At 51.3% G+C, this 25,637-nt stretch overlaps 1 protein-coding gene across 6 annotated transcripts; it reads left to right on the forward strand.

The window, feature by feature from the left end:
- Window positions 1-6,458: 6,458 nt before the first annotated feature.
- Window positions 6,459-21,912, forward strand: Slc17a9 (solute carrier family 17 member 9). 6 transcript variants are annotated; one of them, XM_040732918.1, is made up of 13 exons: window positions 6,460-6,641; window positions 11,127-11,324; window positions 11,892-12,031; window positions 13,195-13,294; window positions 15,532-15,662; window positions 16,505-16,601; window positions 16,832-16,928; window positions 17,510-17,597; window positions 18,364-18,398; window positions 19,305-19,433; window positions 20,017-20,072; window positions 20,210-20,239; window positions 20,888-21,912. In XM_040732918.1, exons 1-13 carry the CDS (start codon window positions 6,550-6,552, stop codon window positions 20,967-20,969), a joined length of 1,275 nt encoding a protein of 424 aa, XP_040588852.1. In that variant the 5' UTR covers window positions 6,460-6,549; the 3' UTR covers window positions 20,970-21,912. The 6 variants fall into 6 exon arrangements, with proteins under 6 accessions (XP_040588857.1, XP_040588852.1, XP_040588856.1 ...); XM_040732920.1 differs by having other exon boundaries at window positions 6,463-6,641; window positions 19,318-19,433; XM_040732921.1 differs by having other exon boundaries at window positions 6,464-6,641; window positions 20,816-20,992.
- The last annotated feature ends 3,725 nt before the right edge of the window (window positions 21,913-25,637 follow it).

Below are 25,637 nucleotides of genomic sequence, written 5' to 3' on the forward strand. Positions count from 1 at the left end.
TGGAAGATGATATGGGCACCGTCCTTTAATGGCAGCTGTTGACTGTCTGACACCAGAGCGGGGAGTTGTGCCTGGTACTGACAAGCTGTGACCTTAGCAACTGCCGAGTTGGATTGTGAGCCTTGTTGTTGAGCAGTACACTGCATACCGACCAGCTAGGTCAGACTGGGTTCGCTCAGCTTGCCCTCACCTAAGCTGCTCAGGTAGCACAACTAACCAGCTGCCTTTATCATGTCCCTCCTTCAGTGTTGTTCATCAGTATCTATTTTCCTCCCACAGGATACTGCTCTTGTTGGGATGGAATGAAGTTATCCTCCAGCTCTCTGCTTTTACTGCCGAAGGCAGGTGCTTTGGCAGTGTTCTTCTTAGGATCCCATTAGTAACAGACTTGAGGATGGAGTTGCTGCCATTACGATGAGGCCCCCCTCCCCCGCCCGCTCTTCTGGTCTGTGAGTAAGGAGTGAACAGACTTCTCCTCCCCTCCTAGACAGGTCACTCTCAACATCATCTGCAGATGTAGTTTTTCATTAGGTGTGAAGATGAGGAATAAGATAGAAGGAGTTACTGGAGAGGAAGGTCATGTCCTCTTAAAGGACATGATGGATAATCACGGTGGCCAGAGCCCAGCATCCACATAACAAGTCAGGAAGTCAGGTGTCCCCCGGTGACCTGTAACTTCAGCTTGGAGGGATCTGATGCCCTCTTTGGCCTCCGCATACACAGACATGCAGGTGCATGTGTGTGCATTCACACACACACACACACAAAATAAAAATTTTAAAGGTAGAGGGAAAGGAAGTTTCAGTTTTCAGGTAGCTAGTTAAGTGGAGCAGAAGTTGGGGAGGGGTATCAATAAAGATACAGTATTTGCTTTTAAAGCACCATATAAAGCTAGGTGTGGTTGCTCCCGTCTGTAATTACTGCATTCATGAGGCTGAGGAAGGAGTTTTCAAGCCCAGCCTAGGCTGTGTTATGTAAGAGATCCTTTCTTAAACAAAAAGGGTACCAGATAGCCAGCATATTTGTATCTTTTGTTAATATGTATAAGATGGCTCATGTAGCTAATCAGTTTGATAATGGTTCTTAAAACTAGAGGACATGGATGTATAGTAATGGGAATTCCCCTCTGCAGGAATTAGCCACAAATACACAAAAAGGGGCTTGTTGCATTGGCGAAATGTTAGTGACTATAAGACAAGGTGTTGACATTTTACCACTTGAGTCAGTAGCTTAATCAGCCAGTGACACAGATGTCAGTGAGGCTGGGGGACTTCAAATAGAACTGCTTATTTATCATGGCAGTCCCCTCCCCTTCCAAGGGAGTGCATGCAGACTGCTGTTGCAGCACACAAATGAAGTTAAGCTACTTGAACCTGCAGTATAGATTCGTTTTTCTGCTTGTCTCCTTTGAGTGAGTCGCACTCACAACAGTGTTTTTGGATTTTTACAGAGTAGCTTTATTTCTTTTTGCACCTTTTGATAGTGCCTTGAAATAAATGAGACTTGAGAAAATTCTGGTACTCTGTCCCAACATCATAGAGCTGTGCAAGGAGTAACCTCAGTTTGGAATTTTCTAAAGCATGGTGATGATTGCACACCAAAGATGATTAGTTTTGAGCCGGGCATTGGTGGCGCACGCCTTTAATCCCACCACTCGGCAGGCAGAGGCAGGCAAATCTCTGTGAGTCCAAGGCCAGCCTCCAAAACAATACAGAGAAACCCCGTCTTGAAATACAAAACAGAAAAAAAGATGATTTGTTTTGTCACTTGGATCATTTGGAGTTGGTGTTTCAGACCTCTGTAGTGTATGTAGCTGAAGAATGGTGGGTTTGTTGGTCCTGTGGGCCTGAGGTGGGCAGGGTGATGTCTTTATTTTCTTCTATGCTATTAGTTTTTGGAATGGAAGAACCAGACTTCCAGAAGGACTCTTACATGTTCCGTGATAAAGACACTGATGTCATCAAGAGAAAGAAATGGATTCCCTTACAGGTTGTTGATGTCCAGTCTCAGAATGATCAAAAGACCAAATTCCAGGTCTGTCTACACCCCTGCATTTGAACACACTCAGTGTGTGCAGTGGACACAATGTGTGGGCGCAGTCTGGTCACCAGCCTTCCCTCACTGTTGATTTGTTGACATGCCTTATTCTGACACCATGTGTATTTCTGTGTGTTTCACCAAGGTGTTGCTTTTTCTGGCACTTAGCAAGCTGGTTTGGCAGCAACAGATGTGTAGAGTCTGTATAAATCTTACACTTGATAGAGCACTGATGTACATACTTAATTGTAATTCTTCATTCAGGGGCATTTGCGCCTCAACCACACACCATCTGAGACGTACAGGTTGGGCAGCTTCTGATTGCCTGTTATGAATTTGTTAGTAAAAGCTTTCACGTTTTTGTTTTCTCTAGAATGGTTGTCTAAAAGCTCCCTCCTCCACCTTCCCTGGAGAGGTACCCCATGCAAATCAGTGTATCAGACTTGGAATAGCAGAGAGCTGTAACTACACTTTGGTTTTGCTCTGTCCCCACTCCAGCAGCTACAAGAAAGCTTCCAGACGTGAAAAAGCACGGCTGTGCCACAGCATGGTGCCAGTGCTCTCGGCTGACAGCTGCAGCATTCCCGGGCCCCAGGGTGAGATGGCTGTGGGTGTCCCCTACAGCAGCCCACAGCGGCTCCCCTGCTGCTGGCCAGTGTGGACCTCCCCATTGCCATTTTCTCAGTCAGGCCTGAGGAAATGCAGGGAGAGGAAGTCTCCGAGGGTGCACCAAACAGCGCGCTGCAGCGGCATCCTGCACTGAGTGGTGGAGGGTGGCATCCCTTGGCCCTCCCTTCATAGCAGTGCCGTCTCTCACAGCTCCCTCATGCTCTTAGAGGGTACGCCTAACTTTTCATGGCAGAGACCTCTGGTATGCTTGAATGTGAACTCGGGGCATGTTGAGTCTTAAGGGTTAGGGGACCACCTGCCGATCACGAATGCTCTCCCTCAATTTTGGAATGCCATCCTGACATGAGACTTGTTTATATTTGCATAAAAGAACACAGAATTTGAATGGCCCCTACCTATCACAGACTCTGATACAGTTCTGTGCACTGTGGGTAATATGCCCTGAGATAGCCTAGTGGCAGAATAGCTCTAGTGGTATTAAGTCCTAGGTAACTACGCATCCATCAGTGGGGCTACGTGTGAATCTGGAGGACTAGTAGGGCGGTAATGTGTGTCCTCAGGGTGGGTATGAATGTTAAAAGGGATGTGGAAGTCTGCTGTATCTGCATCTCATCCATGCCCCTAATCAAGACCAGGTTAAGAGCCCAGCGTGGGGCCGGGCGTTGGTGGCGCACGCCTTTAATCCCAGCACTCGGGAGGCAGAGGCAGGCGGATCTCTGTGAGTTCGAGGCCAGGCTGGACCGACAGCCTCCAAAACAGAGAAACCCTGTCTCGTAAAACCAAAAAAAAAAAAAAAAAAAAAAAGCCCAGCGTGACCCTAGTACAGAAAAATGCTGCAGAACTGCTTGTGCCCAACTGTAACCAAGAGATGTGACTATGGGGTGATGCCTGTGTATGAGTGTTCTGTCTGGATGTGTATCTGTGTACCCTATGTGTGCCTAGTGCCCACAGAAGTCAGAAGAGGGCACCAGGTCACTTGGAACTGGAATTATGGACATCTGCGAGCAGCAATGTGGGTTCTAGAAATCAAGTCCAGGTCCTGTGTCAGAACAAGGGATCTGAATCACTGAGCCGTCTATCCAGCCGCTCCCATGTGACCTCAGGGGAGTTCCTTCTCAGACGCAGGTCCTGATAAGACTTCTCTTGCCCGGCTTCTCTGAAAGTTTGGCAGAGACTGTGGATTGGGAGCTTTTGCAGGACGGTTACTACAGTGTAGTAGCTTATCCTGCATGTGACTGTCCACTTTGTGAATCTACTGTGCCGTGCACACCTGCCCGTTTCCTAAGGCGGGACCTAAGCAGCTCTGACTTCCCCTTTCCTATTTAAACACATCTACAGGTTTCATCCACACGCATGCACACATGTACACACAGGAATTATCCCTCTTGTAGGTCAGAAATCTGATAAACCCTCCTAACTGGTTTTCAAAAGTCAAACAGGTCGTCCTGTCCCTTGGAACTCGGGTGTGGAGAGTAAGGGAGTAGCCAAGGTGGTGGTGTTTCTCAGCACTTTGGGCCCTTACAAGGTTCGTCTGAAGGCACTAGCATCCCCCCAAAAAGCTCTCCCGGAGCCCCAGAGATCATTTTGTGAACCAAACTTGCCACACACAAGCATCTTTGGTCATCATGGTGTTCACTGTCTGGCTTCCTGTAGACTCAGAGACCTTGCTGCTTGAAGTGTACCATGTGCACGTTTGGCTTAGAAGATGGATGCAAATTACTTTCAGTACCAAAAGCTTTTTTTCTTTTCAGATCTTCCTCTGTAGCCCCATCTGGCTATAGCTGTGCTGCAGGGATGCAACACTGCTTATCTGGCTCCTGAAGTCTTATTTCCTATAATTACCAGTCAGTAACAGTGTAGCAAAACCTAATTATTCAGTCTGATTTATTGGGGCTTCTCATCTTTAGAACTGTGTATGTTGGGGGGGGTGAAGTTGAGTCTTGGAAGAGACTTAGGCCCAGGGTAGGGTCTGGGAGTTGCTTTTATTGACGAACCCAGTCATCTGGACCCATACCACCCGGCTTCTCAGAGAAAGCCAGGATGACATAAGCAGCAAGGTGTGAGTCACTCGGCTCAAGGAAGCTTCCTTGAGCGTGGCATGGCTCCCCCCTGCCAGATTTGTATAACAAAACAGATGACATGAGTCTGGCAGATGCACTCAAAAGACACAGCCTTTGCTCACGACCGACCGAGCAGTGAGGAGCCTGTTGTGCTTGGCTGACTATGACAGGTATTACCTACCTGCTCTCCACAAGGAACTTTCCAACTTGAACACAAAGATGGTTTTGTGAGTTGGGTGTGGGGCAGCTCACAGTATCAACTAAAGCGTGTCCACCTCAGCTGGTGTTTCTCACCTTCCAGCCAATGCCATCTTCTTTCAGGCATTTCTGGCTGTACCCATACCTTCTGCTTCAGTGACTGTGGGAGCCTGGGGAGGAACGCCCCCAATCCCTATCCATAGCCCAAGAACTCAGACCTCTCTTGCCCCAGGGCCTAGGCGATGCTGGGGTCTGTGCCCCCCCCCACTGCCTTGGCTACTTAACTAGCTATTCACATGGTGGCCAGTGTTATCCCAACACTGAGGGGGTGGGGACCCTGTCCTCAGAATTTGCTGTTAAGTCTCCCCTGTACCTTGGCCTCACCTGTCCTGTCAACTCTGGCAGCGTAACCGTCCACCTTACTACTTACACTCCGGCCTGAGATGTACACCCAACACTCCGTGGCTGGTCCTGCAGACCTCATGTGTCTTGTGGGTCCCTTCCCTACTTTTGTCCTCCTGTCCCCAGAACAGTGACCCCTCCAGAAATGCCAAACGCCGCCTGCTCTGTGATTCTGGATCTTTCATACACAGTTTTCTGGAGAGAGTCACATAATAAAGTGAACACCTAGAAGAGAACAGACTTACTAGTGCCCTATACTAACTAGCCAGCAATGCCTGGGCTCCTAGGGAAGCAAGCCTCTCTCTGCCATCATCTCTACGTCTAACTGATGAAGATGGACCTTGCTTTGAGGTACCGGGAATTGAATCCAGGACCTCACTCACATATGCCGAGCACACCCTAGCCTCGGGTCCCAATATTTTTAGTACAAATGTGTACTACGGTGAAGACCTGTTGTGGGCTGGGCTGTTGAAGGTTGGGAAGGCATTCTGTGGAGGGCGGAGAGAAAGGGGGAGATTCTGAGGGCAGCGGGAAGCCTGTAGTTGACCTGCAGCAGTGTGGGGGAGGGATTTACTTAGGAGAGCTGGGAATAAAGAAGGGTTGAGCCCTTAGACGGAAGGAGCCTCAGAAGCCTGCAGTTGAGGTGTGGCTGGGACCCACCCTAGCACCTAGCGGGTCAGTGCTAATGATGAGTGCACAGAACTCCTTTGCCCAGGATTTCAAGGCCAGTGGCCACCCTACCCTCACTGCCCTTCGCGCTCTCGGCAACTCAGTTCTGCCCCCAAAGTTCCATTTTTAAGTTGACTGCCCTAAAGTTTTACTGTCTGCATTTAGTTATGGATTGGTCCCTAATTTTCACTAGACCCTAGCACAGCCCTATGCGCTCTTCCATCACAACACCCCCCCCTCCAGGGCTTGTAGAAAGGATCAGAGCCCCATACTACTCTGAAAGTCTCTGCGGGCCTGTCTGGGGCCACAATCCCCCAGGGAATTCTCTCCCCCAGCGGGAAAGGCCAGTGGTAAGCCTGGGTTGAGCAGCTGGAAGGTCCGCGGCCCTGCCTCCCCAGACATCGGTGGGGCGGGACTGAATTCCGGGGGCGACACGTCCTAGGAGAGCTAGACGGAAGCACTGGGACTGACACGTGGACTTGGGCGGTGCTGCCCTGTGGGTTGGCCTGGGCCTGAGGCGGGACGGCACCGTACTGGGACACAACGGGTGTCCATGCCATCCCAGCGCCCCAGCCTGATGCAGCCAACAACAGAGGAGACCCGCAAGACCCCATTTGCAGCAGCAGAGGATACACAATGGTCCAGGTGAATGGGGATGTGTTTGGCGCCGGGGCAAGGAGGACTTTTGCGTTCAGGGAGACGCTACTTCACGGGACCTGAGTTCAGGGAGCACCAGACTCTAAGGGCGCCTCCCAGCGTCTCTGTATATAGCCTGTCACCTTCACTTCTACTGGGACTGGCATGCTCCTCCCTGGGGCAGCCTTAGCCCCTAAGAGGAGGGAGGACACAGATGCTCAACCCAGTAAAGGGACCCTCCTCTTCTAATCCAATACCAAAATCTGGCCAATGGTTCCTTCGCCCTTCTTCCTGCTAGTATTCCTGCTAGTATTCTGAGGTCCGGGGCACTTTGATGGGGGCATTGAGCTAGACAGATCTACCGGGCGGAATTTCAAGTTCCTCCTAGAGCAGCAGCTGAGAGGCACAGCACCTGATCTCAACCCTGCCAGTGACAATTAGGGGGAGGGCCAGAAGAGGAGCACTGTGTGCCTGCCCTCACTTGCTCTCCTTGCTCTCTGATTTACTGCCTCCCTCCCTACCCCGTGTTTATCCTAACGCCTCTGCTTCACCTGCCCCCCCCCCGAGTCGCTACCCTGGGCTTTCTCAGAACTGAACTGTTCTGCCAATTTTGCTGTAGGTTACAATTTAATGGCTCTGCCTGGCCCTTGTCTTTACTGCTCCCCCTCTGTGTTTGCTCCAGTCACCTTTGGCAGAGGTGGTGGCTGAGAATTCCGGGGGATTTTGCAGGGTCAAGGTCACCCTCCACTCTTATGTGGGGGGTAACAGTAACGGCATTAAATACTCTTGTCTACCCACCATCTCCTCCAGTCCTCTTTGTGACTTTGGGAGGCAGATTTGGAGGTGTGGGGAGGTTGGTAGAGACTGAGTTAGGGGGGTATGTATGGTACTGGGGTACGCTTTGGTCTGTCTGGTGCCCTGGCCATTAATGCCAGCACATTTCCCCTTTCTGAACCAAGGGCCATGTGACCACCTGTTTGCTCAGCCCCGGATGCTCTGCACAGGCCAATCTGCAGGAAACCAAGGCTGCAGAAGTCTGGGAGGAAGTATCATGCCCACTGAGAGTGCCAGCCTGAGTTCTGGCTCCAGTTGAGCAGGTGGAACTTTTCAGGCAATCCTGACTCAAGCTCCTGGTCCTAAAGAGCCCTCTGCAAGAGGAGGGATCTTGGAGTTGGGGTTCTAACTAGTCCTCAGGCAGCTGGCCTGGAAGGGACCCTCCAGGAGGACTTTGATGTTGCCTAGGCTTTTTCTGAACTCTCATGGCCACCAGGAAGCTAAAGACACTTCTCATCTAGAGGGTGTGGGTCTATTTGGCTTTCTGCTTTTAACTGGTCTCTGGCAGTAACAACAGGGATGGGCAGCCACAGGTGCACCCAGAAAGAGTGGCCAGCTGGGTGGGTCGCATAGAGGAATAAAACTCCCTGGTTTTTGTTTTACTTTGTTTTTAAGATTTTTTTTTAATGCACACTGTGCAAGCCAGAAGAGGGCACCATATCTCACCACAGATGGTTATGAGCCACCATGTGATTGCTGGAAATTGGAACTCAGGACCTTTGAGCCATCTCCCCAACCCCAGAATAAAGCTCCTTTTTTTTTTGTTTTTGTTTTTTTTTTGTTTTTCGAGACAGGGTTTTTCTGTGGCTTTGGAGGCTGTCCTGGAACTTACTCTGTAGACCAGGCTGGCCTGGAACTCACAGAGATCCACCTGCCTCTGCATCCCGAGTGCTGGGATTAAAGGCGTGCGCCACCCAACGCCCGGCTAAAGCTCCTTTTTTAAGACACCTTCAGACGGTGTGACTTTTTGTGGGTTAGTTAATGTTGCTCCCGGGATCCTGCTGTGCCTCTGGTCAGCAGAAACAAGCCACCTATACTGCATCGAGTCCTCACCTAGGGGTGGGCTACTACAAGTGGGGCAACACTTCAAAGCACGCAGGACACCCTCCAGGGCAGCTTTAATGCTTGATTGGACTCCCCGAGTTTTCAGTAATGCAGTGGCAATATTTGCTCAGGACACTGTCCTGACAAGAAGTGAGAGCAGAATTGGGTATGTGTGTGTGTGGGGGGTTGGTTTGCTCTGTTCTGGGCCCTTACTGGGAAGAGTTCTGCCAAATCCAAGAACAGACTCTTCAGGAGCTAGGAGGGGAAGGCCCAACTCCTAGAGGCCTGAGAAAGAATCAAGCTAGACTATGCCGTGTACATGTGGTACCAGCTAACTGGCAAAATCTTACTTGAACCAGCTGATATCCAAATTCACTGAAGAGCAAGGCACCAGGGCAGATGAGGCTTAGCATACCCTTTCACTGTCAGACCCATGCTGTCCGCAGAATTCTCTGGGCGGATGTTAATCCAAAACTTGAATGTTTAAGAAGCTAGCACCGGGTGTTGGTGGCGCACGCCTTTAATCCCAGCACTCGGGAGGCAGAGGCAGGTGGATCTCTGTGAGTTCGAGGCCAGCCTGGTCTTCAGAGAGTTCCAGGACATCCAAGCCTGTTTCACAGAGAAACCCTGTCTCGAAAAACAAAACAAAGAAGGAGGAGGAGGAGGAGAAGAAGAGGAAGAAGAAACAGCTAACAGCACACACCTTTAATCCCAGCACTCAGGAGGTAGAGGCAGGCAGGAAGATCTCTATAAGTTGAGGCCAACCTGATCTACACAGTGAGCTCCAGGACAAAATAGAGAGGCCCTGTCTTTTTTTTTTTTAAGGTTTATTTATTTATTATGTATACAGTGTTCTGTCTGTATGTATCTCTGCAGTCCAGAAGAGGGCACCAGATCTCATTTCGGTTGGTAGTGGTTGCTGGGAATTAAACTCAGCCAGTGCTCTTAACCTCTGAGCCATCCCTCCAGTCCTGAGAGATCCTGTCTTAAAAAAAGGAGAAGCAGCAGCAGCAAGTAGTTAGTAGCTTACACCTGTAGGCCTAGCACCCAGAAGATTGAAGCAGGGGAATTGCTTTGAGTCTGAAGTCACCTTTGGGGGTAGGGGCAGAGAGAGAGAGAGAGAGAGAGAGAGAGAGAGAGAGAGAGAGAGAGAGAGAGAGAGAGAGAGAGAGAGAGAGAGAGAGAGAGAGAGAACGCTCACTTTGCTTGCTACCCTTCCGTCCAGCTAAGCCCACCAGTCTACCATGTGACCTTAAATACACCAGGAAGTTAATTATCCTCAAAGCTCTTCTCAGGAAGCATAAACCTGGCCCCCATTGTTGGGTCACACACCTTACTCTAAGAGATCCTTTCTTAGTTGGAAGCCCAGCCAGGGTCTATTCCCCCTCTGAGTCTCTTTTGCCTCCCCACTGTCCAGTGTACAATAAACCCCACTCAAGGGGGAGTCCTGAGCTCCCAGTTGCACTACTATGTGGGATCTAGCTGCAATAGCAACCTAGCCCTGCCGGAATTCCTCCGGGGAAAAGTCCCCCCCACAGTTCTATATCCTCTTTTGGCTGCCTCCCTTTCTGGGAAGGCTCAAGAACTCTCCAGGAGACCTTGATTGTACTCCTGATTGTACTCCTCCCCGAAGCCTTCTGCTCTCCATGAACCTTGCCTCTTTTGGGTTCCCCTGCTTAGCACATTGCCCTGCAAGTTGTTAACCGTCTGCTAGTTCTGGCTCCCTTTCTGCAATCACGTGGTCAGCAAGAGACGTGAGGATATGGGCAGTGCTCGTGTCTGGTCCTCAACTTGGGACCCTTGTGCAGTCACAAGCATGGACCCAGGCTCTGAGTCTTGTGAATGTGCTGTCATGTATTTAGCCTCAGGCCCCCATCCTGAGGCCTCTTGTACTGTTCTCTGTAACGTGTAGTCTTCCTGCCCGCTGCCTGGGTCCTGTTGCTGCTTTCAGCCCCCAAATAACACACGGGACGCTATATTAATTATGAAGCTGTTGACCGTTTGCTTGGCTTCTTATCAGTTATCTCTGACTTGATTATTAACCCACAATTACTAATATATATTTTATAAGAACTTATCTTTTTGAGGACGCACTCCTGAGCGCCCATTGCTCCCGGGAGATCACGCGGCGACAATTCTTTTCACTACATTTCCCAGAATCCTGATAGACTCCTAGTCCCACCTATCTTGCTTCCCTATTGGTGCTTTATTGACATATACGCAGAAAGACGTCCCCCATCGTCTCCTCTTTTCTGTCTAAATAAAAAGAAAGGATTTAACTTTAACATAGTCAAATTACATAGAACAGAACAGTTATCAAGCAAGAACTATAGTTACAATATTTAGTCCATGAACATTTAGTGAGATTTAAAGAAAGTATTTTTTATCCTATCTTTGTGAGTCTAAAGTCTTATATGTAGCTTATCTTTTATCATAACTAAGGAAAACTATAACTAGCTGTCTTGAACGCCATTAAAGACCACAGAAGGATAACATAATTTCTGAAATTGACAGAGACACAGTTCTCAGCCCCTGGGTTTAGTATTGGCCTTGTCTGAGTGATCAAGGCTGTCTAGGGGCCCTCTCCAGATCCTGACCACTCTCTGTGTCTCACAGGCCTGAGTGCCAGGCGTGGACGGGGATGCTGCTCCTGGGCACCTGCCTGCTGTACTGCACTCGAGTCACCATGCCCGTCTGTACCCTTGCCATGAGCCAGGACTTCGGCTGGAACAAGAAGGAGGCTGGTATCGTGCTCAGCAGCTTCTTCTGGGGCTACTGCCTGACTCAGGTGGTGGGCGGCCACCTTGGGGATCGGTAACCAAGCCCCTCTCCCCGTTGCTCAGGCTTGAAGGGGGAGGGGGGCCATCATCTGGGTGCCTCCGAGAGGCAGTATGGTCAGCCCTGCCCTTGCGCACGCGAGAGGAGGGGCCGAGGGGGTTAGAGCTCAACAGATATTTGGCAGTGGGCTTAGCCTGTGGGAAGAGGAGGTCTAGCGTGGCAGCCCGAGCAGTGGGTAAGAAGCATGAAACGGGCCGGGCGTTGGTGGCGCACGCCTTTAATCCCAGCACTCGGGAGGCAGAGGCAGGCAGATCTCTGTGAGTTCAAGACCAGCCTGGACTACCAAGCGAGTTCTAGGACAGCCTCCAAAGCCACAGAGAAACCCTGTCTCGAAAAACCAAAAAAAAAAAAAAAAAAAAAAAAAAAGAGCATGAAACGGACAGGCAGGACTCGGTCCCATACATTCATATACTACACTCAGCCAGCCCCGGGCCCCTCCCCTATACGGCAGGCGGCTGCAGTGCCTGCCGCAAGTCTCTGTACAGTGGTTAATGGTGGTGCCTCTCAGAAAGTGCGTCATCCTGCCTCTGTGTCTCCCTCCAGCATCGGAGGCGAGAAGATCATCTTGCTGTCAGCCTCCACCTGGGGCTTCATTACTGTCGTCACACCCTTGATCGCTCACCTTGGCAGCGGCCACCTGGCCTTCATGACATTCTCACGCATCCTTATGGGTCTGCTGCAAGGTAAGGGCCATCTCCAGCTTCCTCCCTCTGATGTGGCCATTCACCCTTGCCAGGAAACGCTGGACAGAGCACCATCCACACTGCGTGCCAGCTATACTACCCTTTTGCTCAAAAGTCTACTCTGCCATAACCGGGGAATGGGGACGTGGGTGTCTTGACATGCCTTTGTTATCTCTGGGCTGAGAGAGGTGACAGAGTTCCCCAAATCCTGTGGCTCTCCTTCTTCACAGGGTCTTTGGGTCTTTGGCTTCTGGAGTGGTCCCGGGTCCCACTCTCTCAAGGAGCAAGAAACTGCCTTCTGAGGAGCCCCATGTACTGACATGGTGTTTAAAAAGTTCCAAAGGGGAAGCAGACTAATGCTTCCTGCCTCCCCATTGTGAGTAATTAACAAAAGGGAAGCCGTGGGTTCCTATTGTCACACCCACAAAGGAACCTCTCCTATAGCCCCTCAATGGAGAGAATACTCAAGCTTTTTTATTTGAGATGGGGGGGGGTCTCACTAGGTACAGCCCTGGCTGTCCTGGAACTCACTCTGTAAACCAGACTGGCCTCAAACTCAGAGAGGTCCACCTGCCTTTGACTCCTGAGTGCTGGGATTAGGGTTGTGTCCCCCGTTATTTCCAAGCTTTTAAGCTGCCTACGAGCCAAAGAGGAAACGTATCTATCAGAAGAGTAGGTAGAGGTACTTTCCCGGGAGGGTACACGTGTGTACATGGCATACATATGGAAGTGTCTGAGGGTGCCAGAACACAGCTGAGAATCTGCTGTGTAGTCTGCGTGTGTGTGTGTGTGTGTGTGTGTGTGTGTGTGTGTGTGTGTGTGTGTGTGTGTGTGTTAGTGGGAGGGAGGGCAACCGTTAGGTGTCTCCGGGGAGCTGACGTGGGGCATATAAACACATGTGTGTATACACAACAGCCTGGGAACAGAGGTAGCAAGGAGCAAGATCTCCAATGGATGTTTTGTGTCACTCTGAATAATTCTCACCCTGAGTTAGTTTGGCTTCTTACCTAAAATGTTGCCAAAAGCCCAGCCCCGCCGCTCCCTTACAGTCCAGGGAGGTAATGGAAAGGAGATGTGGGCGTCCTCTGGATTCACAGCCCAAACCCAAGTGGCGTCCTGCCCTCACTGGCTCTCTCTTCTGACAGCATTCTCTGCTGTTTCAGGTGTTTACTTCCCTGCCCTGACCAGTCTGCTTTCCCAGAGGGTGCAGGAGAGCGAAAGAGCGTTTACCTACAGCACTGTGGGAGCTGGCTCCCAGTTCGGGTAAGGTTCCCACCTCCCAGGGATTCAGGAAGCTTTCTCCACCCTTTCAAGTCCAGCAGTGGGTGGCCAGAGTAGAGGTGCCTGAGGGCTCAGTTGGCTAGTGCTTAGGTTCCAAGGGCTGGTCGCACCGCTCCTCAGGTCTGTGAGAAGTGCAGCATTTGCTGCTGGGACAAAACAACTGACCAGAAGCAGATTAAGAAGGCAGGCCTTGGTTTAGCTCACAGTTTGAGGGTACAGCCTATCATGTCGGGGAGTCATGACAACAGGAGTATGAGGTAGCTGGACACACTGCCTCACCGTCAGAAGTTAAGAGATGCATGCTGGGACTCTGCTCACTTGCTCCTTTTTTGGGGTGTTTTTTGTTTGTTTTGCTTTTGTTTCTTTGTTTTGAGACTGTGCGCTCTGGCTGGCCTGGAACTCACAGAGACACCCTTGCCTCTGCCTCCCCAGTGCATTCTTAGAATTAAAGGTGTCTGCCACCACACCAGCTTACTTTCTCCCTTTTATCCAGCCCAGAACTCTCTAGCCTGTGTTTTGGTGCTGTCAACACTCAGGATAGTTCTCCCCCTCCCTCTCTGCAGTTTAACTTTTCCGGAAATACCTTTATAGACACACCCAGAGGTGTGTTTCCGTGATGATCCTAAATCTTGTCAAGTTAGCAATAAAGGTGAAACCATCCCAGCATGTGTCTGTCTTTCTGGATGCTGTGAGCTGGGGCTTGCCATGTGGACTGGGTGACCATCAGCTTTACCAGAGGGGAGCCAGTGGGGAGCCAGAGGCTACCCCACCCTCTGTGAGACATGGCTATACATGGAGGAAGGGCCACTAACTGGTATATTGGTGGGCTCATGGGATGTTAGTGAATCGCCCAGGCCTGGATCTACCTACTGTTGCTGAGTTTGGGATGGGGAGCGGAGTGGGGCGGGGGTGGGGTGGGAGTGGGAGCACAGTGGCCGCCCGTGTGAGAGGCCAACTCTGCTGATCAGGGTGGCCTGATTTAACACTAAAAGCACAGTTAGTTCACATTTGGGAAGTGTGAATGTCAAAGAAGCAGTAAGGCTCAGATTCTACAGAGGGGTGCAGTGCACATCTTCAATCCCAGCTCCGATGTCCCGCACAGCACAGCAGATGGGGGGGGCCTGTGCATGGTCAGGAAGGATGGGGAGAGAAAGTGCTGCCCCAGGCGCTGTGCCTGGGGGCACAGACGAGAACACAGGGAGGTGGACGGCAGCTCAGCCTCGCACCAGAGCCCAGTGTTCTCTCTCTCTCTGTCTTGGGGGTTGAAGGGTGAGGCAGAGCCACCCTTTACTGCATCTGGGACCAGGGTGCCCTGGAGTCAAAAGGAAGAGGAAGGTTGTGGGATTTGGCTTTGGCATTGGCTCTTAGAAGTTTTTCCTGGAATGCTATCTGTTACGGTGGCATCCATATACCCAAAGGGTCTGGGATGGGAGTTCCACCCAAGGCCCCTCCCCCATCTCCCTCCAAGCCCTGCTGCAGCTCAGAAAGCCCACCAGCTGATGTCCCCTTCCCCGGGAATACTGGGAGTATTTAAACTGTCCCCCTTTCCTGTCTTCTCTATGGAAGGGCTTGAAGGCCATCTGGGAGTGTTGTATCCATTAAACGTGGGCTTTTTTTTTTTTTTTTTTTTTTTTTTTTTGGTTTTTCGAGACAGGGTTTCTCTGTGGCTTTGGAAGCTGTCCTGGAACTCGATTGGTAGTCCAGGCTGGTCTCGAACTCACAGAGATCCGCCTGCCTCTGCCTCCCGAGTGCTGGGGTTAAAGGCGTGCCCCACCAACGCCTAGCAAACGTGGGCTTTTTCTAATTTGGTTTGATTTGGTCTGATTTGGATTGCCGCATCTGCATCGGGGCTTATGGGGGGGGTAGAAACTTTTCATTTTCCTTTATAGTGTATGGAGGGGGGAGAGGAAAAAAAAAGAAAGGAGTTTTTTCACGTCAGTGTTTCCTAAGCTACCCTTTCATGGTTACCTTTTCTTCCTCCCACGCATTCACATGGCAAATTGTGTGCCAATCTGAAGGTCTAGAGGGAAGAAGTTAAAAGCCCCCCGCAGTGGCAGCAGACACCCCTGCTGAGATCTCCTTAGCTGCTCCCAAATTCCCCTTGCCCCAACCCTCCCACAATAGGTGAGGCAGGGCTCTGAGCAGCTTCCTTCCCTGGGGGCTTGACTCGTTCCTGGGTAGCCACCGTGGTCACTGCAGCACTCCTCCATATCTCCCAGGACCCTGGTGACCGGGGGCATAGGCTCGGTGCTCCTGGACTGGTGCGGCTGGCAGAGCGTCTTCTACTTCTCCGGAGGCCTCACCTTGCTCTGGGTGTACTATGTGTACAGGTGCCTGCTGAACGAGAAAGGTAACGGCGGCCCAGCCCTTGTGCCTCCTCCCCCTTGCAGCAATGCTTCAGACCACCCACTTCGTGAACGTTTTCTCTGGGAAGATTGAATAAACATGTGCTCACCCCGGACAGGGCACCAACAGCAGACCAGAGAAACAACTCCACTCAAGTCTAGCTTGGTCTCACCCCAGCATGGATGGAGTCCCTTTTTTTTTTTTTTTTGGTTTTTCAAGACAGGGTTTCTCTGTGGTTTTGGAGGCTGTCCTGGGACTCGCTCTGTAGACCAGGCTGGCCTCGAACTCACAGAGATCCGCCTGCCTCTGCCTCCCTAGTGCTAGGATTAAAGGCGTGCGCCACCAACGCCCGGCTTAGAGTCTCCTTCTTACCTAATTTCCCAAGCCGCTTGTGGCTGGGGCAATATTACAAAAAAAAAAAAAAAAACCAGCATAGGCAAGTCTACAATCCCAGCATTTGGGAGGCTAAAGCAGGCTTATCCCCGAGTTTGAGGCCAGTCTGGTCTACAGGGTGACCAGGGCTACCAGCTCTGAAAACCCAAGTGCTGATCCTTTAGCCTGCCCCAGCCCTGGGTTTTCATCATAATTGTTCCACTGGGGCTAAGGCTGACAAATGGGAATCTAGCAGATGAAGTCTTCAGGTAGCAAGATGAGGCCTCAGAGGGACTCAGGCCCAGGTTAGACACAGAACTGTACTCTCAGGGGGTATTGCCACCTGATAGCCACTTCTTATAAGGGAGTGTAAGATGCATCTGCCTAGCGGCTCCTAAATGACTGTGGTGTTAGGGATATCCATGGGGTACCTGGCCCTGAGAGCTATCACTGTGAAATCATTTGTTCCCCTAGATCTTTTTCTGGCCCTGGGTGTCCTGGCGCAAGGCCTGCCTATGGCCAGGCCCTCCAAAGTGCCCTGGAGACAGCTCTTCCGGAAGCCCTCTGTCTGGTGAGCTCGGGTTGGCACGGCCAGGCAGAGCATGGGTGAGGACAGGGCATGGATCTGGCCGTGCTTGGCAGGACCCAGTCCTGACGACACCCCAGCAAATGCCCCGTGTTTCAGAGGGTAGGACCTTGGTGTCCCGGGGGGGGGGGGGCGGGAGGACTGGGTGCCACATGGCGTCAGTGTCAGGACTGGCAACCGGGTTTAGAACCCTGAGCCTGGTGCTGCCCACACAGGGCAGTGGTCTTCTCTCAGCTGTCCTCGGCTTGCTCCTTCTTCATTCTACTCTCCTGGCTGCCCACCTTCTTCAAGGAGACCTTCCCCCACTCCAAGGTAGGTAACGATGCCTGGGCCCTCGCAGAATGAAGAGGGCCAAGCAGGGGCTGTAGAGGCCCCTGGGTCGGGGGTGGACACCTTTGGCTTGTCAGCTCCATTTACTACATGGGCTTCAGGCCTTGGGATGACGGTTCATTTGGGAGGAGGCCATGAGAGCTACACACTATAATAACTATAGCTACCTCAGCCCAAGACTTTGACCTACTGCCCATGGGGTCCCACCCCCCTCCACTTTCAGGGCTGGCTAGCTAATCTGCTGATGCCACATCCAAGGGAGAGCCGTGAAGCCTTGAGTTCTTGGGCTGTACATTCCCAGGCAGACTGCCTTGGCTCTATCCCTGTCAGGGGAGCATGTGGGGGTGTGTGGCTTCAGGAGTTAGCCGTTAGTGGCCTCTATGCTTGCCCAGGGGGCTGGTAATGGGCTGGTTAAGGTCTAGACCCTCTGCTCTTAGGCCCAGCCTGTTGGTGGACAGTGTTCAACTGATACGGTGAACCTGGGGTGTGGTCCTCTTGCCTGGATGTTATCTGGAGGCTCAGTGCCACCCTGGCCACCTTTGAGGTTATGTCTCTCCCTGCAGGGCTGGATCTTCAATGTGGTGCCCTGGCTGCTGGCGATTCCTGCCAGTCTCTTCAGTGGCTTCCTCTCTGATCGCCTCATCAGTCAGGGTGAGTGTTGGGGGAGGGGGGGGATCGCCCTGGGTAAACCACAGGCTGAGGGGGGGGTCGTCTCACTGCCCCTCCGGCAATGCAGCTGCATCCCCAGGGGAAAGGCCATACCACCCTCCTGTGACCGACAGACCGTCCTTTAGAGTCTGCTCAAGAGATAGATGCAGCCTGTGCTGAGGAGTCCCTTGTATCTTTTTGGTCTCCCTTTTAATGGGTAGGGCTGGGGGGCAGCAAGGGGGACCCTAGTGAACACAATCTCCCAGACCCTCCACAGGGAAAGGAAGGAATCAGAAGTCACAGGTACCCAGATTTACTACTGAATCTGCCAGAGCTCCAAGGGGCCATACTGCAGCCCCAGAGGGCAATGTTCTTGCAGAGGACACACGCCCATGTGTGCTCAAGGTCAAGATACAGGTTTTCCTCAATAGAAAGCAGCACATACTCTCTGTGGTAAGATCAGATAATTTGAGGAAGCTCAGAGAAACTCAGCTAAGCTTGCCTGATAGCTGACACTTTGGTAATGGCCCAAGGGGCTGCCCATCCATATTTCTACCCAGACAGCACCACGGGAAACCCTCCGACACACATACTGTACATGGGAGGGTTCGGCCCATGATAGGAAATCTCCCATCTTGAGCCCTGAGGTGTTGCCCTGGGCACCCCCACTCCTCTTCTGTGACCTTGGGTGGGACCCCATTGAGGACACCTTTAAGGGTCACCCAGATAAGCTGATGGAAACTCATCGTGGGTCTGTCTCCCTGCCCAGGTTACAGAGTCATCACAGTGCGTAAGTTCATGCAGGTAGGAAAATCGTTTGAAGCCCTTGTCCTATTTTTCTGTTGCTGAGATCAGGCCCTGTGACAACATATGGAAGAAAGGGTTTATTTAGAGCTTCCAGTTTCAGAGGGTTGGAGTCCATGACCGTCATGGCGGGGAGCGTGGCAACACGGTTTCAGAGGGCTGGAACATGGCAGCACGGGCAAACATGGCCCTGGGGCAGAAGCTGAAAGCTCACATTTTGAGACACAACCACAAAGCAGAGAAAGATACGCACGGGAAATGGTGTGGCCTTTTGAAAACCTCCAAGACCACCCCTAGTGACACACCTCCTCCAACAAGGCCACACCTCCTAATCCTTCCCAAACAGTTCCACCAGCCGGAGGCCAAGTGTTCAAATGTATGACTCTATGGGGGTCATTCTTATTTAAACCACCACATCTTTCTGTGGACATCCCCTACTTTGTTCTGGACTCCTGGGACCTGAGGCTTGTGGACTCAAGTACCCTGATCTCTGGAACCAGGCTGAGATCCAAGATACGGGCTGGGAAAACTGCACCGTTGGTTTCATGGCCCCAGAAGCTCTTAGGTATTGGCAGGGTCGGCTCAGATTCAGAAGGAAGCCTGTGGAATATCAAGACATATCAGAGGTCAATTCACACCAATGGGACCCAGAAAAGGGCTGCTGTAGGTGGACCCTGGAGGATGCTCTGGGGTCTGTCTGTATTGGGTGACCTGGGAACCTTCTCTGAGTTCCGGACATGCTCTCTGCCCCACTTTGGGCCTGGTCACATAGAGTAGGGAAGCCCCAGCCTGGGAGGGGTTTTTAGGTTAAGAACCATCCTGCTCTTGCTCAGGATGCTAGTGGTCCTTGGGAGGGGCCGAGACGGGATGAGCTATTGGCCAGCATGGCTCTTGGTCTCTCACCAGTCCTGTCCTGCAGGTGATGGGCCTCGGTCTGTCAAGCATTTTTGCCCTGTGTCTGGGTCACACCACAAGCTTCCTCAAGGCTATGATCTTTGCATCAGCTTCCATTGGCTTCCAGACCTTCAACCACAGGTACGAGCGCACGGTCCCCTCCCACAGGGCTGCCAGGTGTTAGTGCATTCGGGTTCCGTGGTTTATGAATGTGGAGTTAGGGAAAGCTCACCATACATGATCTGCCTCAGTGAGCAGATCTGGGGACCGAGTCAGGGTCATTCAAGAAAACAGCAACACACGCCCCGCCCCGCCCCCACCATACTGGGAGGAGGGACCAGGAGGAGGAGTGACCTAAGCATCAGGCTTGATGCCCCTCTGCAGCCTGCTCCCCTCTTCTGCTTCGTTTTTCTTACCAAGCGCAAAGGCAGTCTCAAGCACCTCAGGAGCCCCGTTCACAGCTGTTTCAAATGAACGGACGGCGGGCCTGCGGCGAGCGTGTTCTTCTGGCCTTCAGGAGCAGCAGTAGGAGAGTGGGAGAGCTGGGGTGCAGGGTAGACAGTGCCAGCATGCCTAGCAGCACCTGGCAGGTAGGGGCAGCCTCAGGTCTGGGTATCTTTTGGTGACATATGACCCTGTCTTATGCTCTAGTAGCTCCTCTAGGCCAAGGGGAGGTGGCCAAGCCTGTGCTCACTCACACGCTTGCCTTCTTGTTTCCCTGCAGTGGTATTTCAGTCAACATTCAGGACCTGGCCCCATCCTGTGCTGGTTTTCTGTTTGGTGAGCCTCTCGCTTATCCCTCCTGCTTCATTCCCTACCCTTGCCAGGGGGCTACCCCAGGTGGTTGGGCGGTAGGAACAACGTGGGGGGGGGCGGGTCTTCTCATGCTGTCTGTCTCCTCAATTTCCTCTTCACAGGTGTGGCCAACACTGCAGGGGCCTTGGCAGGTAAGGGTTGGCTCCAGACCCAGAGGTCCTCTTGTTCTTTGGCTTGGGTCAATTAGGAAATGAGCTTAGGGTAGAGCTTAATGGAGTTCACCCCATCTCACTCATCCAGGGCGACCTAGTGGGGCCCCAAAGTCAAGGTACAGCGCAAGCCCCTAAATGGCCATGAACCATCACAGATACACCAGCTGAGGTATCACGTGACCTGGCTGATGGTGGTGGTGTGGGGACTCACAGGCCATTTTCCCCCGACTGACCCCAAGCGTTAATCAGTCCTGTAGTTTAGGGTACCACCTGGTCCCTCCGCCGAGTGCCTGGGCTAACAGAGGCTCACTCTGCCTCCTGATTCGTTTCCCTTGGGTGGGGCACGGTGTGGCGACGCCGTCAGTACATGATTCAGAATGGCCTGTGAGGTCTCTGCCCTCTGGGACTCCTGTGGCCCACGGCTCAGATTTCGAAGTTTATCCCAGGCTCTTCAGGGCATCTATACTTTGTGCCCTGTCCTCACCCTGGAACTCACTGGTGTGTGGGGGCCCGGCTTCCACGGAGCGTCAGTCAGTCTCTGCCTCTCTTGCCCAGGTGTGATAGGCGTGTGTCTGGGTGGCTATCTGATTGAGGCCACTGGCTCCTGGACGTGTATTTTCAACCTAGTGGCCGTCATCAGCAACCTGGGACTGGGCATCTTTCTGGTGTTCGGCAAGGCCCAGCGGGTAGACCTGGCCCCTGCTCATGAGGACCTGTAGCTTTCTACCTACCCAGACCCACCCAGGATCCTGATGTCGACAGCCTAAGGACAACAGCTGTGTTGGTGAAACCCTGCATCTGAACCTCAGATGTATTAGCATGGTCTCCCGGGGAACCCCTATGAGTTGGAGAGACTGGTGGAGACAGACGCCAGAACTCACACACAGGCCCGTGCCAGAAGTAGGGTCATGGCCTCCCTGAGCTTCAGCGGCCCCATCTGCTAGTCAGGACCATCCTGACCCTCCTCTCAGACTCAGCGGACTGCTGCCCGCTGTTGCGGATTCTGCGTTGCTGATGGGAGCCTTCTACCATCCAGTCCGTGCGGGTTGTTTCTACGATAAGTTGAACACATCTCTGTGTTGAAGATACGTCTCATGTGCTGGGAGGATGTTCAGGAGCAGCTCTGACACCTGCCGACTCTGGGCATCTTCCAACCTCCATCCCTCCAGTAGTGATAGCCCCAGATGCCTATAGACATTCAACCATGTCCCCATGGTCAGACAGGCCCACAAGAACCACGGTGCTAGAGAAGTCACTGTTCCTGCTTTTCCCCGGAAGTCAGGCTGGCGCTGTAGCTGGACCAGTGTGCGCTGGCTAGAGGTCCTTGCCTGCCTCCGCAGACCCTCCACAGCCCCCCTGGTTCTCTTCCTGTGGATCCCTCAGCACTACTGATGTGTCCAGGGTAGGTAGGTGCGCCTGGCACTCCTTGGACTCTGCCTGGACACTCCAGCTACCACAGACCCCAGAACATGGTGAAACCTCCCCCTGCTTTCTGGCCTTGTTTTTCTACCTCTCCTTTTATACCTTGTGGAGCTGGTGGTTTTATGAACTGATAATGAATTCTCCAAGATGCCTGTTAGAGATTATCTTTATAAATAATGGCGGGTCTCACCAAAACCTTATTTAAGTGAAAACTATTAAATTATTTGAAAGAAGAATGTTACTTTATACAACACATTTTGTTGCATGAACTTTTACTGGACTGACAAACAAACTTCTTTTCACCCCTAGTTAGATCACCAATGACACACGCACACAGAAAAATCGGTTCTGCATAGCCAGGCACAGTGACACACACAAATTAATCCTAGCGCTTGGGAGGCAGGTGAATCTCGCTTTGAGTTGGAGACCAGCCTGGTCCACACAATGAGTGTCAGCACAGCCAGGTCTATGTAGAGAGATCCTGTCTCAAAACAAAACACAAACAAAAAAATGGTTCCAAGTCTAACTCCATAAACCAATGAGGGTTTTTTGTTTTGTTTTGTTTATTTGTTTGAGACAGAGTCTCACTGTGTAGCTCTGGCTGTCCTGGGAACTCACTATATAGACCAGGTTAGCCTAGAACTCACAGAGACCCTCCTGCCTCTGCCTCTCAAGTGCTGGGGTTAAAGGCGTTCACCACAATGCTCAGTTTACCAATGAGTTTGTTTGGAGTTGTTTACAAGAACATGGGCCACTTACAGACAGCTGTACCACCAAGAAAATCTTCCTTACCCAGTAACCATTAGGGGAGGGGCCTTGTATGGCTAAACTGTTTCGTGATCTCTCCCTCTCCTCTGCGAGGGCATGCTAATGGATTCGGTCTTGTGAGAGTCTCATGTCAGTAAGCAGTTTCTCTCCTTGCAAAATGGCTACACCGTGACTACAAGAGAGCTTTATGTAATTCCTTTGTATTTCTAAGAAAGAGCATCTGGAGGCCAGGTAGAAGGCTCAGTGGGTAAAATGCTGCTATGAGGACCCAAGTTTGGATTTCCAGAACCCACATACAAAAGCCAGGCACTGTGGTGCACACATGTAACCCCAACAAATCCTGGGGATCCCTGACCAGCCAGTGATCCCAGGTATAATGAGAGGTGTTATCTCACAAAACGGAGCTCTGTAGAAGAAAACATCCAGTGCCCACCTCTAGCCTCCACATGCACCAGCGTGGGTCAGCATGCTAACACACACACACACACACACACACACACACACACACACACGCACATACAGACTCACATGCACACACACATACACACAGACACATACAGACACACACATACGCACACATACACATACACACAAACATACATATAGACACATGCAGGGTCCTCCCTGCAGGTAGAGCGGGGGAAGGGCCCATCTAGCCGGCCTCTTCCCGGGGGCTGAGCAGGATGGTGAATGTCGACAACTCAGACCCTCCCCCCATTAGTTACGGGGGGGGGGGGACACACACACTGAGTCGGGAGTCTGTCGAAGCAGGATCTCGATTTATTCCAACACGCAGGAACTTATATAGGACTGAGGTAGGGGATGGGAATCTTAGGATAGGGTAAGGTGACGTGAGGAGTTAAGGGCCAATAGTATTCCACCAAGCAGGCAGGTAGCTAGGCAGGGGGCAATCTTGCATCAGATCTGGCTGAGTCACCCCCACGTGGAGGTTACAGGTTAGAAACAGGTCACTAAACTCTAGCCAGGCTCAAGAGGTTACACTGGGCCTCACATCCAAGCCTTTCTTAGGGCCAACAGACACACACATACACACATACAGACACACATGCACACACACATACACACATATAGACACACACAGATATACACGCACACATAAACACACATGCACACAAACATGCACACATACACACATATAGACACACACAGACACAAACACAAAAAATACATATAGACATACACACATACACATATACAGATGCACATGCACACATATACATATAGACACACACAGACACACACACACAGATATACACACACATGCACACAAACATATGCACACATACACACATATAGACACACACACAGACACAGACACAAAAAAATACATATAGACATACACAAAAAAATACATATAGACATACACACATACAGATGCACATGCACACACATATAGACACAACAGACACAGGCACACATACACACATGTGCACACGTACACACATAGACACACACACACTGACACACATGCACACACACACTGACACACACACACGTGTGCCAATTTTTTTTTTTAAGGAATGAACAGATGTTGATGATGTTTTAGGATCTACTCACAAGGAAGGCAGTGAGCTGCCAGCCAGTCAGAGGAAGGAACTCCTCAGAACAGAGACATCTGTGGGCTGGCACTGATGTGGATGTGAGGCCCAGACGGCTTTACTTAGCACCAGCAGTGCTTACTGGCTATACAACTTCCTGCCAGTGGCGTGCACACAGTTCCAGAGCAAGTTGCCCTGAACCAGATGTGCCTTAAGTGACATGGCAACATAGAATTTCCCCTTGGTCTCCCAATTTTGATAAAAAAAATAATCTTTTAAGATTTATTTTTATACATGTGTGTGTATGTATGTTGCATGTGTGGGAGTACCCATAGAGGACATCAGATTCCTCAGAGTTGGCAGATCTTTGAGTTTGAGGACAGCCCTGTCTACAGAGTAAATTCCAGGACAGCCAGGGCTACACAGAGAAACCTGCTTTGAAAAAAAAAAAGGAAAAAAAAAAGTTACCTCCTTTCCAAGGCTGGACAATACTCCATTATCAGGATCTAGGATGGAGTTCAGTACTCATGCTCTTGCTTCATATGTGAGGGTACCTAGGTTCAACCAAGTTCAGTATCACAAGGGTGGAAGGAAAGGCAGCTTCAAACATTCATTGGGTGAGTGTAGTGGTCTGAAAGAAAATGGCTTCCGTAGGTCCACAGGAGGCAGCATTATTGGAGGTGTGGCCTTGTTGGGAAAGCTATGACCTTGTTAAAGGAAGTGTGTCGAGCCGGGCAGTGGTGGCGCACGCCTTTAATCCCAGCACTCCGGAGGCAGAGGCAGGCGGATCTCTGTGAGTTCAAGGCCGGGCTGGACCGACAGCCTCCGAAACAATACAGAGAAACCCTGTCTTGTAAAAACCAAAAAAAAAAAAAAAAAAAAAAAAAAAAAAAAGGAAGTGCGTCATTGGGGATGGGCTTTGAAGTTCCAGGAGCTCCAGCCAGGTCTGCTGGCTGCAGATCCAGATGTAGAACTCTCAGATCCTCTCCAGCAGCATGTCTGCCTGCTTCCTGCCATGCTGATAATGGACTAAACCTCTGAACTGTAAGCCTGTCCCAGTTAAATGCTTTCCTTCATAAGAGTTGCTGTGGTCATGATGTCTCTTCACAGCCATAGGAAACTAAGACAGTTGGGGAAACGGGTCCTTGCTGCCTTGTCTCTTGACTGTGGGGCTCAGTCAACCTACCTCAGCCTCCTGTTAGCCCGTCCGATGGGTGATAGGTTGCTCTGTCTGCATGTGAGCCATGCTGCAGCCCGTGTGGGTGCAAAATTGGCACTGTAGGGCTTTATCCACAGCTAGCTGGGCAGCATTTGCCTTTTGGGGTTAAGTTCCCTTTTCCCGGAGCCCCGAGATTACACGACCTCTCAGTTCCTCGAAGGACCCTGAAGTGATGCAGTTCTCACCACTGGTCAGGTCCTGCTGGATCCTCTGAGGGTATCACATTCCAGAGTAAATGTACGGCTTACATCTGGTTCCCAGATGCCATCTGTCATGGTTTTTTTTTTTTGGTTTTATGAGACAGGGTTTCTCTGTATTGTTTTTGAGGCTGTCGGTCTAGCCTGGCCTGGAACTCACAGAGATCCGCCTGCCTCTGCCTCCTGGGATTAAAAGCGTGCGCCACCACCGC

The sequence above is a fragment of the Mesocricetus auratus genome, unplaced genomic scaffold, assembly GCF_017639785.1.
Source record: "Mesocricetus auratus isolate SY011 unplaced genomic scaffold, BCM_Maur_2.0 Super-Scaffold_100028, whole genome shotgun sequence".
In the NCBI taxonomy this organism is placed as follows: Eukaryota; Metazoa; Chordata; class Mammalia; order Rodentia; family Cricetidae; genus Mesocricetus; species Mesocricetus auratus.